Here is a 14,638-nt window from a genome sequence, read left to right on the forward strand (position 1 = left end):
CTTTCTGAAAGTCCAGGTACGTTACATCCACTGGGTCTCCCATGTCCATTTTCCTAGTTACATCCTCAAAAAATTCCAGAAGATTAGTCAAGCATGATTTCCCCTTCGTAAATCCATGCTGACTCGGAACGATCCTGTTACTGCTATCCAAATGCTCCGCAATTTCTTCTTTTATAATTGACTCCAGCATCTTCCCCACCACTGGTGTCAGACTAACTGGTCTATAATTTCCTGTTTTCTCTCTCCCTCCTTTCTTAAAAAGTGGGATAACATTAGCTACCCTCCAATCCACAGGAACTGATCCTGAATCTATAGAACATTGGAAAATGATCACCAATGTGTCCACAATTTCAAGAGCCACCTCCTTAAGTACCCTGGGATGCAGACCATCAGGCCCTGGGGATTTATCAGCCTTCAGTCCCATCAGTCTACCCAACACCATTTCCTGCCTAATGTGAATTTCCTTCAGTTCCTCCGTCACTCTAGGATCTCTTGCCACTAGAACATCTGGGAGATTGTGTCTTCCTTAGTGAAGACAGATCCAAAGTACCAGTTCAACTCATCTGCCATTTCCTTGTTCCCCATAATAAATTCACCTGCTTCTGTCTTCAAGGGACCCACATTTGCCTTAACTATTTTTTTCCTCTTCACATACCTAAAGAAGCTTTTACTATCCTCCTTTATATTCTTGGCTAGCCTACCTTCGTACCTCATATTGATTACATTGCCAAAGCATTCATCTGAAACACATTGAATTCACTATGTAAGCATTTGGTGGCTGAGCACTTATTTCACGTCCCTTTACAGAAATACTTCTTACTGATCACATTCTGTGCTGAGAATGATGCGTCTAATTTTCTCAGCAAAGAGCTACATGTTTCCAGGCATTGCTGGAGGCTGTCTTCAAAACTCTGCATGAATTTCTTTCAAATTACATGAACGTGGAGCAACAGGGGGCAGGAAAGTTCTGTTTTATTTGAAAGGTGCTACGAGTGACTGTGTACGTGCCATTAACATTTGCTTCTTTCCCTTCAGCCATGTCCCTTGGTTTCACTGGGGACCTGGTGCTTGTAACTCTGCTGAATAACATCCTTCCTCTCTGGGATTGATGCAACACATCTTGGGGTTTGATGAATGCTCCCAGTGTGCCTGGCACCGCCTCATGATGAAAGTGACCTGAGTGTGTGGGTCCCTTGAAGACAGAAGAAGCAGGTGAATTTATTATGGGGAACAAGGAAATGGCAGATGAGTTGACCTGTAGCTTTGCTTGGTACGGCTGTGCACTAGTTTTGTGATTGGGTATGTGTCTGAATTTGGGAGAGAAGGATTGTTGATTTCCTGTTATAAAAAAGAACAGCTAAATGTTTTCTGCCTCCTTTTACAGTAAAATTGTTTTGGGTTTGTTAATCCGCAACATTCCCTGCTTTGACATCAACCAGATAATTGAGTCCCATGTGGCATTTCTTTTCGAACCAGAAGATCTTCCTATTGTTTTATTTAAACAAAATTTCAATTAGTCACAGATTGTCCCAGGAGTGGGTTGCCTCTTTAACAGTCTCCTCTGGAGATCGGCGTAATGGATTTCAGCCTTAGGGGATTGTTCTGGGTCTTAAAATATGAATTTCATTGAAGAATGAAGTCAGCAAGCGAGCCCCATCTGGCTGCTGAAGTGGAGCTCACACACAGTTCAGCTGGGTAGCCGTTTGCGATGCATTCTTGGCTGCTGTTCTGTCTTTCACCTCACTCTCAGGTCACTTACTTCAGAGATCTTTGCGAGACTGTGGCTGGTATTTTTGTGTCGCCTTCAAGAAGCTGTAATTGGACCAGCAAAGAAGGGGTAAAAAAGAAAAACACTGAACTGTTACAGGATGTGGTTTTACTGAACACGCAGTACTGGAGATTAAAATTTTTGATGCATGACGTTTTCAACAGCAAAAGGAAGTTAACGGATAATTTTAGATCGAAATGCTTCAATTGTAGAATTTGTAAAAGTATCAGACCATTTCCTTGCGTAGTTTGGTTGCCTCGTATGCCATTCTGGAATTCTGCTTCGTTGCACTCAGCCTTTGCGAGTTAGTTCTTGCTCGTAAAGCTGATCTAAGTTTCCTTCAGGGACAGTAATTTCCATTCCTGAAATGAGAGTATCTTTAATTGTGGTGGAATTTTGATTGTATGCAATTCTTGACAAGGCTGCTCGTTTCTTTGAAACATTTTTAGTGGCAAGCATTCCTCAGGTAATTAATAAATAATTATTTGTGAGTTTAGCTGCATGTATTGATTGTTTAATATTAGTTGTGCCTGTGGTGTAATTTTTGGTGCTAAGAGCTAAAGCTTTGCTAGATCATTTTATTTGGTCTTTAGAATCTAATGCTTTTGTTTAAATTCTTCATTTACTTGGTTCATTAACTATCACAGGAAGTGTGTTACTTCGTAGATGTGAAACTGCCAAGAGTGCTCTTTCTTTAACTGTCTATGGACCAAAGTCATCTCTAAATGTCTGAAAAATAAGTATGGTCTCTATTATTTAATTCTGCTAATTTTCATGACAGATGTAGAAAGGAAGTTCACTTTATAGTTAATAATTAAAATACAGAAACAACTTTGAATTTGTAGAATTATACGTACAGAATATAAAAAAGGCTAGCCCTTCAAATGGTTAAATGTTCTGTTTAGTGTTTTCTTCATACATAATTGCATAATTATATCACAGATTTCCTTTTGTTACCTATTGGCTATGTAATTATCTACATCTTATTTAATTAAATTAAAAATCTTGCCAAGCTGACAACAGATATTTTATGATTTATTAGTAGCTTCTTTGCAACCTCTAAAAATTATTCCATAAATTACATCATCGTTAACAATTTATAAAAGGATTTTGTGCTGCAAAATTGTGTACATTTTGTGTCCATTTTCCCGTTAAAGATCACGTTATACATAGGACCATTTTTTACACGCTTTTTGTGAGCTAACCGCTTGAAAGAGCTGGCAGTTGCCTGAAACTGTTGCTGATTATAGAGCCAATAAGATTATGATTGTCCATTGTAAGGATTAAAACCATGTAGGCATTTAAAATATATATATGGTACTTTTTAGAAATGACTGCTGTTTTGGTTATTTGTGTGACTGTTCAATTGTTTTGAAGAAGCAAAAGTGAATACATAGTATTTCAGTATACCCAAATTTGTGAATAGGATGGTAAAAATCAAAATCTCTTAACTTCGTGAGGCCAGGGCCATTGAATTGACTCGGCTCAGCTGAGTAAAGTAATCTTTGTGGAGGCTGCCTGTGAATTCCCACTTGCATCTTCCCGTAGACAAATGAATAAAACTGATCAAATTGCCAACATAATATGAGATTTGAAAATTGTCGTCATTTAATCTCTAAACAAAATAACAAAGGTAACATTCTTGATAAGTTAATCTTAAGATGTGTTTAAAGGTAATGAACATGTGCTGTTATTTAGGAGCAGGGCTCTACAATCATAACAGTGGGGATAAATGGGTCCCTTTCAGAATGGCAGGCAGTGACTAGTGGGGTGCCGCAAGGTTCGGTGCTGGGACCGCAGCTATTTACAATATACATTAATGACTTGGATGAAGGGATTAAAAGTACCATTAGCAAATTTGCAGATGATACAAAGCTGGGTGGTAGTGTGAGCTGTGGAGAAGATGCTATGAGGTTGCAGGGTGACTTGGACAGGTTGTGTGAGTGGGCGGATGCATGGCAGATGCAGTTTAATGTGGATAAGTGTGAGGTGGTAATGCGGATAAATTTGGTGGTAAGAATAAGAAGGCAGATTATTATCTGAATGGTGTCAAGTTAGGAAAAGGGGACGTACAACGGGATCTGGGTGTCCTAGTGCATCAGTCACTGAAAGGAAGCGTGCAGGTACAGCAGGCAGTGAAGAAAGCCAATGGAATGTTGGCCTTCATAACAAGAGGAGTTGAGTATAGGAGCAAAGAGGTCCTTCTGCAGTTGTATAGGGCCCTAGCGAGACCGCACCTGGAGTACTGTGTGCAGTTTTGGTCTCCAAATTTGAGGAAGGATATTCTTGCTATTGAGGGCGTGCAGCGTAGGTTTACTAGGTTAATTCCCGGAATGGCAGGAGTGTCATATGTTGAAAGACTGGAGCGGCTAGGCTTGTATACACTGGAATTTAGAAGGATAAGAGGGGATCTTATCGAAACATATAAGATTATTAAGGGGTTGGACATGTTAGAGGCTGGAAACATGTTCCCAATGTTAGGGGAGTCCAGAACCAGGGGCCACAGTTTAAGAATAAGGGGTATGCCATTTAGAACGGAGATGAGGAAAAACTTTTTCAGTCAGAGAGTTGTAAATCTGTGGAATTCACTGCCTCAGAAGGCAGTGGAGGCCAATTCTCTGAATGCATTCAAGAGAGAGCTAGATAGAGCTCTTAAGGATAGTGGAGTCATGGGGTATGGGGAGAAGGCAGGAACGGGGTACTGATTGAGAATGATCAGCCATGATCACATTGAATGGTGGTGGTGGATCGAAGGGCCGAATGGCCTCCTCCTGCACCTATTGTCTATTGTCTATAGAAGCAATACTACACATCAGTCATCCATCAGAGATATGCTTTAATAATGTACATCAAGAGGCCTGCTGTGAAATAACTCAATATGCAACCGCATTCCATTGGTGCTTCAGAATTCTTCCCCTTACTTACCAAAATAAAAACAATGTAGACTTAAGGAAACCTTTTAACCTTAGTACTACTTCCTCAAGCTGCAAACCTGCTGAAAAAACCATACTGGATCCTGCCTTTCCCAATTTTTAACAAACACTTTTACACATTGAAAGCCAGTGGGGTCCTAATTTGTCTCTGCTAATCAGATCTCCTCAGCAATGTATATTCCAATCAGAAAGCTTTCAGGTAAATACGTTTTACATGCAAGGAGCGCTGCAGAATGCCAGCCAGGATAAATGGGTAAAATTGTAGCAAATTCATACTCTCATTTAACCCTTAAAACCTGCCTTTTCTTTCAATTGGTATGGCTGATCTATGCCTTGCCCATGTTTAGCAACCCTTGCTCCATCTCCTTGTCCTTATCAAATAGAAATTTATGTGCTCACTCTTGAGACTCATTTGAGTCAACAATATCTGTTTTTTGGGGAAGAAATTTTGGACTGCTCACTCCCCTTTGTGTGAAAGCACTTCTTTGTTTTAATTTCTACATTACCCAAATCCCTCAGAAAACCATGGGAACAAACAGCTTCTGTATGTCCACCATAATGAATACAGTTGTTATTTTAAACACCTCAATTAGACAACTTCTTGACCTTCTCAACTGGAGGGAATACAAGGAACACATGCATCCTGTCCTAATAATTTAATCCTTCAATCCACAAATAACTGTGGTGTAGACAGTAACATGAAGCTGGAAAATCAACTGGCAGGCTATTAGAATCACAACTTGCCACAACCCGCCCTTATTTTCTTACATGTGAATTCTGTGATCTGAAATGTGTATTCTATTCTATCATTGAGCTAGTTTTTAGGTATCTCATGACAAATGCTCCAGGAATGTAAAATGTTGCATTTTATGTTCGTTGACTTCCTCACAATTAAAGAAGTAATTATTTTGTTATCCCTCCTTAAATTGAGTTTGACTTCCTTAAAGTCTTTTAATCATTCCAAGACATACTTGGGATGGAATCACACAGCATGGAAACAGGCCCTTCAGCCCAAGCGGCCCATGCAGACCAAGATGCCTCATCTGCACTAGTCCCATTTGCCTGTGTCTGGCCCATATCCCTCTAAACCTTTCCTATCCACGCACCTGTCCAACTGTCATTAAAGAAGTGAATTAAATGATAAAATGTTGCAGATCCTGGACATCTATATACTAAAACTCTCATTTGTTTGTTTGTTTGTTTCTGAACTACAGCCAAAACGGTACACGATAGCGCAACAATTTTAGGCCCACCTTATTCACGGTCATCCCTTTGGTGCTAATGGAAGAAGTTTCATTGAAATCGGTGTTATATTTTTAAAGTTATTCAGATTTTAAAGTTTAAATCTATCTCCTAGGGAGGGAGGGGGGAGGGAGGGGGGGGAGGGAGGGGGGAGGAGGGAGGATAAAGGGGGTTGAGGGGGATGGAGGGAGGGGGGAATGTTTAAATCTATCTCCTAGGGAGGGAGGGGGGAGGGGAGGGTGTTGCACCAATGCAGGAGAGGTTTGGGCCCAACGAGTCCACTTGGTCTAGTCGGAAATAAAACTAAAATGCTGGAAATACTCAACTGGTCAGGCAGCATCAATGGAGAGAGAAACAGAGTTAATGTTGGTGATTATTTTTAAATCTTGCTTTGCAAATTTCTCACTGGTAAATCCGTGCCTTCATATTTTGCATTTAATTTTATCTAAAGTATTTCAACTCTTCAGGAGTTAAAACATTGCTATAATATTTAAATGAGGAAAAGCTCTCTTCCAATGCGGTTTAAATTCTATCTAATTATTATTTATTCCAGTCACATTTCATTTATTCCAGTAGCATTTCTGTTAAATAGGAAGTGCTATTGGCAACAACACGGAAAGGATGGAAATATCAGCTGCTGTAAAAGAAAAAATGTTAACTAGGAAATCGCTTGTTTATATTACAGTTCAGTATTGCCAAAATTTGCAATCAGTTTTTTATACTGAATTTATTAAGTATTTTCAAATTGATATTAAAAAATTTGTAGAAAGAACCCAGTAATTAAAAGATCAACATCCTGGTTTGTGACTTAAGAGGTCTGTGGTTAAGGTAGGAACAATATTTTAAGGTTTTGGCGACAGTAAACAGTCACAGATCAATTAATGTAACTGTTTTTCTAATTGTAGTATATGACTGCAGATTCATTTTACTCTTGCATAAGTGACACACAGTTAAATCATGCGGACAGTTGAAAGAGAGAATAGCAAATGTGGAAAATCTTTTCTAATGGAGTCATTGTGCATTTAATGCTTCTAAATATTTCCACGATGCCAGCTGCAGTGCTAAGGATAAAACGGACTGAACAAAGTCAATGTGACATCTATGACAAATAGCATTCATAAAGTTAGCGGCATGTTTATTTGATTAAGATTTATTAAGTTTCTCAGAGAAATCTGAGGGTGTCGTTTATTACTGCTGTGCTGTTGATTCTATCATTTCTGCACCCTTCTATTTGAATTAGCAACTGAGAAAATGGGTTGTGGCTTACCAAAACTGGAAAAATCTGATGAAAACAGCCCAGGCAAAATCTACTCAACACTTAAGAGACCACAAGTGGAAACTAAGGTGGACACAGCCTATGAATACAAGCTCCTGGACTTCACAATAGCAGCAGAAGGTGGTAAGTGGCAATTATGTTTTGCTTTTCATAATATTACAAGGCAAAACCATGAATTGTGATCCCATTGTTAAGCAAGTGACACAGGAATTATTCTTGTGACTTCTGTGTAAAATGATAAAGGTCTGTAATGGAACAGTAAAGCAGTTATCTCACTTTCAATGCTGAATTCAGTCATCTTTCAATGTGTCTGAATAGACGATTTACCTTCTTTCAGGTGGTCGCCCAATGCGAGTATTCTTGGAATCATACAGATTCAGGACAAAATAATCAGAGATACAGCAAAAAAAAGCACCCATGTTTAGTTTAGTTCAGTTCAGTTTAGAGATACATCATGGAAACAGGCCCTTCAGCCCTCTAAGTTTATGCCGACTGGCACCTATACCTAGTTCTATGACAACATCTCATTTACACACCAATGAAGGCAGTAAATTCCATAATGCTCCGCAGACGGTGAAAATACCATCAATATGCGGAACTAAAGTGATGGGTAAAGTGTTTCTCAGGATGTTAAACCTCTTTAGACGACCTATGGCCTATTGAACATGAATGCGGACATTTTTAACCTTCTTGGTTTTGTGTACTTTTTCTCTGGTCATTTGCTGATAACCTCTTTGGGGAATCTGTAAATAGGTTTGGCAAAACATCAAGTCTTCTTGAATGGGAAATCCTCTATCCACTATTATGCAATCCCCAGGATCAACTAAATTCAAAAATCCACTCTTCCTAACAATTTGTGTATCAGATGATCGCCCACCCCAAGCTTTTGATAAGAATGTGATCATGCCGTTTGGGGCAATTCCAACCAATAGTTTCACAGTGTTGTGTTTCTTGTAGTTGGACCATGTCAAAGCCTGCAACTGTAGATGCCGTGGTCGTTCTATAAATATTTCTGTGCAGTCGAGAATGCATCTCAGTGCTGGGCATTTATTTATTATCTGTTTCGGCTGCGTGGACCTTATCAAATCACGATCTGTAAGCATGTCCATTACATACAACGTACAATGGAAAAGAAAATGGTGCAAGTATATTGAACTAATTTATACAATCACAAGATTAGAACTGAAAATTAGAATGTCAAATACTGATTAATATTATCCAATGTAATGGGAATCAGAAGAGACATGACTAGTCAGGAAACACGTGACTAAGTTTTGTACTACACAACTTTACTTACAAATGTACATGTAGAACTCATTCAGAAGTCAACAAACGTGTATACAGCCCGTGGCCATGGACTAGTATACTAAGAGGTGAAAACCCCACAAATACTTTTCATATTATCAATTGATAGTTATAGAAATCATACATTTCATATCATTCTCCTCCCCCCTCCAAAACAAAAACAATAAAAAATGGTTGTTATTAATCGTCACGATCTCGCTTACTCACCAAAGCGACCAAGGAAAAGCCAATTAAACCATCAAAATCATCGTAGTTTTATACAAATTAACCATAAATACACCTAGTTAATAGTTTTGAAAGCAGTATTTTCTTACCTCGAAGAAGCAAAACTGGAAAATACATATGAAACGCAGGTGGTATACACACAGTAGCTCTGCTGGCGAGAATGTTTATCCCGAATGACCCATGACCTAGGCATGCGCAGTTGTAATGCCAAACTCACTTATTCTCATCAGTGACTCAAGATTCTACCCTTCATCTATACAGTGGGGTCAATTTACAGTGGGACATTTAACCTACTAATCCATAAATGTTTTTGGATGTGGGAGGAAAGTAGAGCACCTAGAGGAAACCCACGTGATCTAAGGGAAAACATGCTAACTTCATGCAGCCAGCACAAGAGGCTGCCACTTACTGTCTTCTGCTGCTATTGTGAAGTACAGGAACTTGTATTCATAGGCTGTGTCCACCTTGGTTTCCACTGTGGTCTCTTAAGTGTTGAGTAGATTTTGCCTGGGCTGTTTTCATCAGATTTTTCCAGTTTTGGAAAGCCACAACCCATTCTCAAATTAAGTGCATTCTACCTACACTTAATTCTGCCTCAGAAAAATAGCCAACATAATCAAGGACCACTTACATTCCCTCTTCTCCCTCTCCCTTCAGGAAGAAGATACAAAAGCTTGAAAGCAAGTACTACCAAATTTAGAAACAGCTTTTTCCCTGCTGTTATCAGACTACAGAATGATCCTCTCATAACCTAAAGGCATGGTCTCAATCTCCCATCTATCCCATTGCGGCCTGTGTACTTTTTTAATCTACACTTTCTCTGGAGCCATAACACACAGTTAAGCTGCAACACACTACTCTTTACTTCGATTATTTTTCTCTTGCGCTATCTGCTGTACTGGTATATGACTTGATGTACACATGAATGATATGATTTGACAGGCTAACATGCAAAACAAAGATTTTCATAGTATCTCGGTACACGTGACAATAAACCTGACACTCTGGAGCTGTGAGGCGGAAGCTCCACTAGCTTTACTTTAACCTGCCAGGGCACCAATTGCTAACCACTTCCATTGAACCCACGTCTGGTGCTTGAGCCGCTCAGGTCATTTAAATATGTGGACAAGACTTGACACATGATTGTTAAGTCACAGAGACATACGGCGTGGAAACAGGACCATTGGCCCAACCTCCCCACACCGACCAACATGTCCCATCTACAATAGTCACACCTGACAGCGTTTGGCCCTTATCCCTCTAAATCTATCCTATCCATGTACCTGACTAAATGTTTCTTGAATGTTGCAATAGTACCTGCCTCAACTACCTCCTCTGGCAGCTTGTTCCATATGCCCACGACCCTTTGTGTAAAAAAAACCCTCATGTTCCTATTAAATCTTTTCCCCCTCACCTTAAACCTTTGTCCTCTGGTTCTCGATTTCCCTATTATGGGCAAGAGACAGTGTGCATTTACCCGATCTCGTGCTCTCTTGATTTTGTACACTTCTATCAGATCACCCCTTATTCTCTTGCGCTCCAAGAAATAGAATCCTAGCCTGCTCAACCGTTAAGTGGTATTTTAAGTTGTGAGTTAGATTTCTCAGTTAGATTCAACAGTGGAGTGTGGCAAGAATTGCTGAATAACATGGGTATGTTCACTCCAAGCACTGGTTTTGGTTTGGAAGGAGCAGGGATATTCATTCAGTCCTGTATCCTGCCTCCACCACGCCAGCAACCTCTTTACCACTCCGCATGATTGTAACCACAAAGCATATCATGGGCTTCTCCTAAACTTAATCATTTTAGGACCTCTCCATTTTGCTGTGTCCTGCTGAATCCTCTGCTTCTTCCATCCATCCTTAGCTGCCACTGGTCTATTCACATCTCTTTATCTGTGGCCCTGACTCCAGCAGGTCCTTATTTCATTGGCTTCTGCAACCCACCCATAATCTTATCAAATATACCACAGCCTCGGCCCACATCCCCCACAAGCTTTATCTGAACTCAATTTGAGCTAAAAGCAGCCTATTCCTACCAGGCCAATAACAATGAATCCTCCCCATACCACACCTGCCATGCCCTCCGCCTTTGCTGGTCTATCCTTGGTCTCCCTCTCAATTTCCTTTCTCTGTCTTGGTCCATGATACCCCTGATGACCATTCACTCGATGACCTATCCATGCCATAGCCAACCCCTCCTAGCTGCTTCTCTACCTTTCCTCCAATGAAATCTTTTGAATTAGAGTAACTATCAAGGCCAGTATTAAGACAATATTAAGTCAGTATTAAGTAACTGACATCTACCATAAACCCACTGACTCGCACAGCTATCTGGACTACACTTCTTCCCACCCTGACTCCTGCAAAAAGTCTATCCCCTACTCCCAATTCCTCCGTCTATGCCGCATCTGCGCCCGGGATGAGGTGTTTCACACTAGGGCATCAGAGATGTCCTCATTCTTCAGGAAACGGGGCTTCCCCTCTTCCATTATAGATGAGGCTCTCACTAGGGTCTCTTCTACATCTGCAGCTCCGCTCTTGCTCCCCCTCCCCCCATTCGTAACAAGGACAGAATCCCCCTCGTTCTCACCTTCCACCGCATTAGCCAGCATATCCAACAAATCATCCTCCAACATTTCCCTCACCTACAACGGGACCTCACTACTGGCCACATTTTCCCATCCTCTCCCCTTTCTGCATTCCACAGAGACCGTTCCCTCCGTAACTCCCTGGTCCACTCGTTCCTTCCTACCCAAACCACCCCATCCCTGGGCACTTTCCCCTGAAACCACAGGAGATGCAACACCTGTCTCTTTACCTCCCCCCTCAACTCCATCCAAGGACCCAAACAGTCTTTCCAGGTGAGACAGAGGTTCACCTGCACTTCCTCCAACCTCATCTATTGTATCCGCTGCTCTAGATGTCAACTTCTTTACATCGGCAAAACCAAACGCAGGCTCGGCGATCATTTCGCTCAACACCTTCGCTCAGTCCGCCTTAACCAACCTGATCTCCCGGTGGCTGAGCACTTCAACTCCCCCTCCCACTCCCAGTCTGACCTTTCTGTCATGGGCCTCCTCCAGTGCCATAGAGAGGCCCACCGGAAATTGGAGGAACAGCACCTCATATTTCGCTTGGGCAGCTTGCAGCCCAGCGGTATGAACATTGACTTCTCCAACTTTAGATAGTTCCTCTGTCCCTCTCTTCCCCGTTCTCCCTCTATCTTCCTGTCTCCACCTATATCCTTCCTTTGTCCCGCCCCCCTGACATCAGTCTGAAGAAGGGTCTCGACCCGAAACGTCACCCATTTCTTCTCTCCTGAGATGCTGCCTGACTTGCTGAGTTACTCCAGCATTTTGTGAAAAAAAGGCCAGTATTAATACTCTGCAACTCACCCAAAATGAAATTTAATAGCTGAATGCCAGATGAAGATATTTTTATCTTTGTTCACATCACTGAATGGAATTCCAGTCCTGCTATGTCAGTATCAGATGCCTACTGAATACTCAATTACATCTCACCTGGATAGAGAGAATGTGGAGAGGATATTTCCACTTGTGGGAGAGTCTAGGACCAGAGGCCATAGCCTCAGAATGTAAGGACATACTTTTAGAAAGGAGATGAGGAGGAACTTCTTTAGTCAGAGGGTGGTGAATCTGTGGAATTCATTGCCACAGAAGGCTGTGGAGGCCTTCAGTGGATATTTTTAAGGCAGAGATAGATAGATTCTTGATTAGTACATGTCAGATGTTATGGGGCAGGAGAATAGGAGAAGGCAGGAGAATAGGGTTAAGAGGAAAAAATAGAACAACCATGATGGAATGGTGGAATAGACTTGAAGGGCCGAATGGCCTAATTCTGCTCCTAGAACTTATGAACCAGTTTGAAAAGGGGTCCTGACCTGCAAGGTTCTTTGTTCTAAATTCTTTCACAGTGTCTAGCTTGTTCGATTAATATAGAGTGGATAATTTCTATTGGTTGGAAAGCCATTAAACATCTTTAATCTACTGAGGATCCAAGAAACCATGTGGAAATTCTTCAAGAAGATTTGCTAAGCTAAGCATTTTCCTCACCTTGCCCAATGATAGGACCAATACTCCAGGATATCCATCTAAAATCATAACTAACCTAGCTCAGCTTGACAGGTCAAATTAATAGTTGGCAGTTTCAGAGAGTCCAGGCCACAGGAACACATATCCTGAAGGATTTGATCATCCGTGCCCAATATGTACTCCCAGCCTTCAATCCCCTAGCTAAATACCTTCCAGTCAAAACAAGGTTGGAATGATAGAATTAAAAAGTATTCAGGCAACACACTGTACCAACTATATGTGCCATTCGTCATATCATTTTGGTGCTGGTCCTTGTAGTCCAGCCTATTCACTCCCATTCCTTCACTCGCTTCACTTGCTTTCCATACGCCTGCAAAGTATCTTCCCTCAATGTCTGTCTAGTCCTCATCGTTGTCCCTGTTTCTACTGTACCCCTCGGTCAGTGAGTCCAGGATCATAACCGCTCTCTCCATGACTAAAGGTTTCTTTCCATCCCTCCACTGGCCTTTGCCCACACTTTAAATCTCTGTTTCCAGGTCATTGAACACTGTGCTAATGAGAGCAGGTTCTCTTTTCACTTTATCTAAACCCGATTTAGTACATGTAGATGGTTATGCATGCAACCTATACTGTAGCTACCTTATCACCACTAACCACGCCCCATCCTATTAGTACAACTGTAGTCTCCTCCCTTTGTTCCACCCTTTTAGGTCCCGGTACGTCTGAAGGCTGGATGCAGTCAGTGCTGGGACGTGTGTGCCATGTGCTATAATAAACTACCAGTAAAGGTTACAGTGTGTCAGAGAACACTCCTTTACATGGTGTCAGAAGTGGGATGCGAGCGTTTCCCGTTTACCGGTTTTCATTTATTTTGTTCCCGTTAGTGCCCAGTTTCGGGTTTCCCTCGATATGGCGTCCTCATGCCGAAAGCCATCTCCCCTTGTCTTCGATGCCGACATTGCGGAACGATGGTCGACTTTTGTGATGGACTACACTCACTACGTCAATATTGCGAACCGGAACGACCCAGCCGCGGTCAAAGCATCACTTTTGCTCAACCTGGCCGGTCCCGACGCAATGAAGAGAGCTCAAGCCTTTGTCTATGCACCAGCGGTCCTGGATGACAACGACCAGCCGGTCGAGCCAGCTGAATCGGCCGACGACCCGGTATGTCTTTTGCGCAAATTCGCGGAGCTATGCGACCTGCCCTCCAACCGTATACTGGAGCGGGCCAGGTTCTTCTCACGCAAGCAGCAGCCGGATGAACCTGTTGAATGCTTCATTGCCGACCTGCGACACCTTGCCCAGCGGTGCCGATTCGAAACCATGCGCGACCAGCTCGTCAGAGACATTCTCGTTACCGGTATGGTCGATCAGAAGCTGCGTGCCGACCTGCTGCAACGGCCTGACCTAACCCTGACTCAAGCAATGCATGCGTGCCGCATTGCCGAAGTGGTCCACCATCCTCACGGACAGAGGGGGTCTGACAACCGAGCCGTAAATTTAACTGGAGTTGCTGGACAACGACGGATGAGGGAGAACTTTCGCCCTCCACAGCGGCCCGTTCGCACACCCCGGGACCCAAGATCTAACAAGTGTCCTAACTGCAGCTACGTACACTCCTCAGAATCACAGTGCCCAGCCCTTGGGAAGACATGCAATTTCTGCGGGAGAAGAAACCATTTTGCAGCTGCCTGCCGATCCCGTGGGAAAGTTCCCTCAGCTCCCAGACAACTCCTAGACAATCTTTTGCAGGTTGATAGCGAGATGGACTCTGAGCCCAGCTTTTCCACGGGAGATGTAAGTATTTACACTCTCCTCCACAGCCGATCTCG

At 42.2% G+C, this 14,638-nt stretch overlaps 1 protein-coding gene across 4 annotated transcripts in view; it reads left to right on the plus strand.

The window, feature by feature from the left end:
- The first annotated feature begins 1,176 nt into the window (after window positions 1–1,176).
- Window positions 1,177–14,638, plus strand: part of LOC144604029 (raftlin-like) — an 85,451-nt gene continuing 71,989 nt past the window's right edge. For 2 of the 4 annotated variants that reach the window (XM_078418053.1, XM_078418081.1), the window contains exons 1-2: window positions 1,716–2,234; window positions 7,184–7,342. In XM_078418053.1, coding sequence (XP_078274179.1) covers window positions 7,195–7,342 — 148 coding nt within the window. In that variant the 5' untranslated portion in view covers window positions 1,716–2,234; window positions 7,184–7,194. Of the gene's footprint in view, window positions 1,213–1,715; window positions 2,235–6,633; window positions 6,772–7,183; window positions 7,343–14,638 lie in introns of those variants that run through there. The other 2 variants (XM_078418072.1, XM_078418062.1) reach the window with 2 other exon arrangements.

Source organism: Rhinoraja longicauda, chromosome 2 (genome assembly GCF_053455715.1).
Source record: "Rhinoraja longicauda isolate Sanriku21f chromosome 2, sRhiLon1.1, whole genome shotgun sequence".
Classification (NCBI taxonomy): Eukaryota; Metazoa; Chordata; class Chondrichthyes; order Rajiformes; family Arhynchobatidae; genus Rhinoraja; species Rhinoraja longicauda.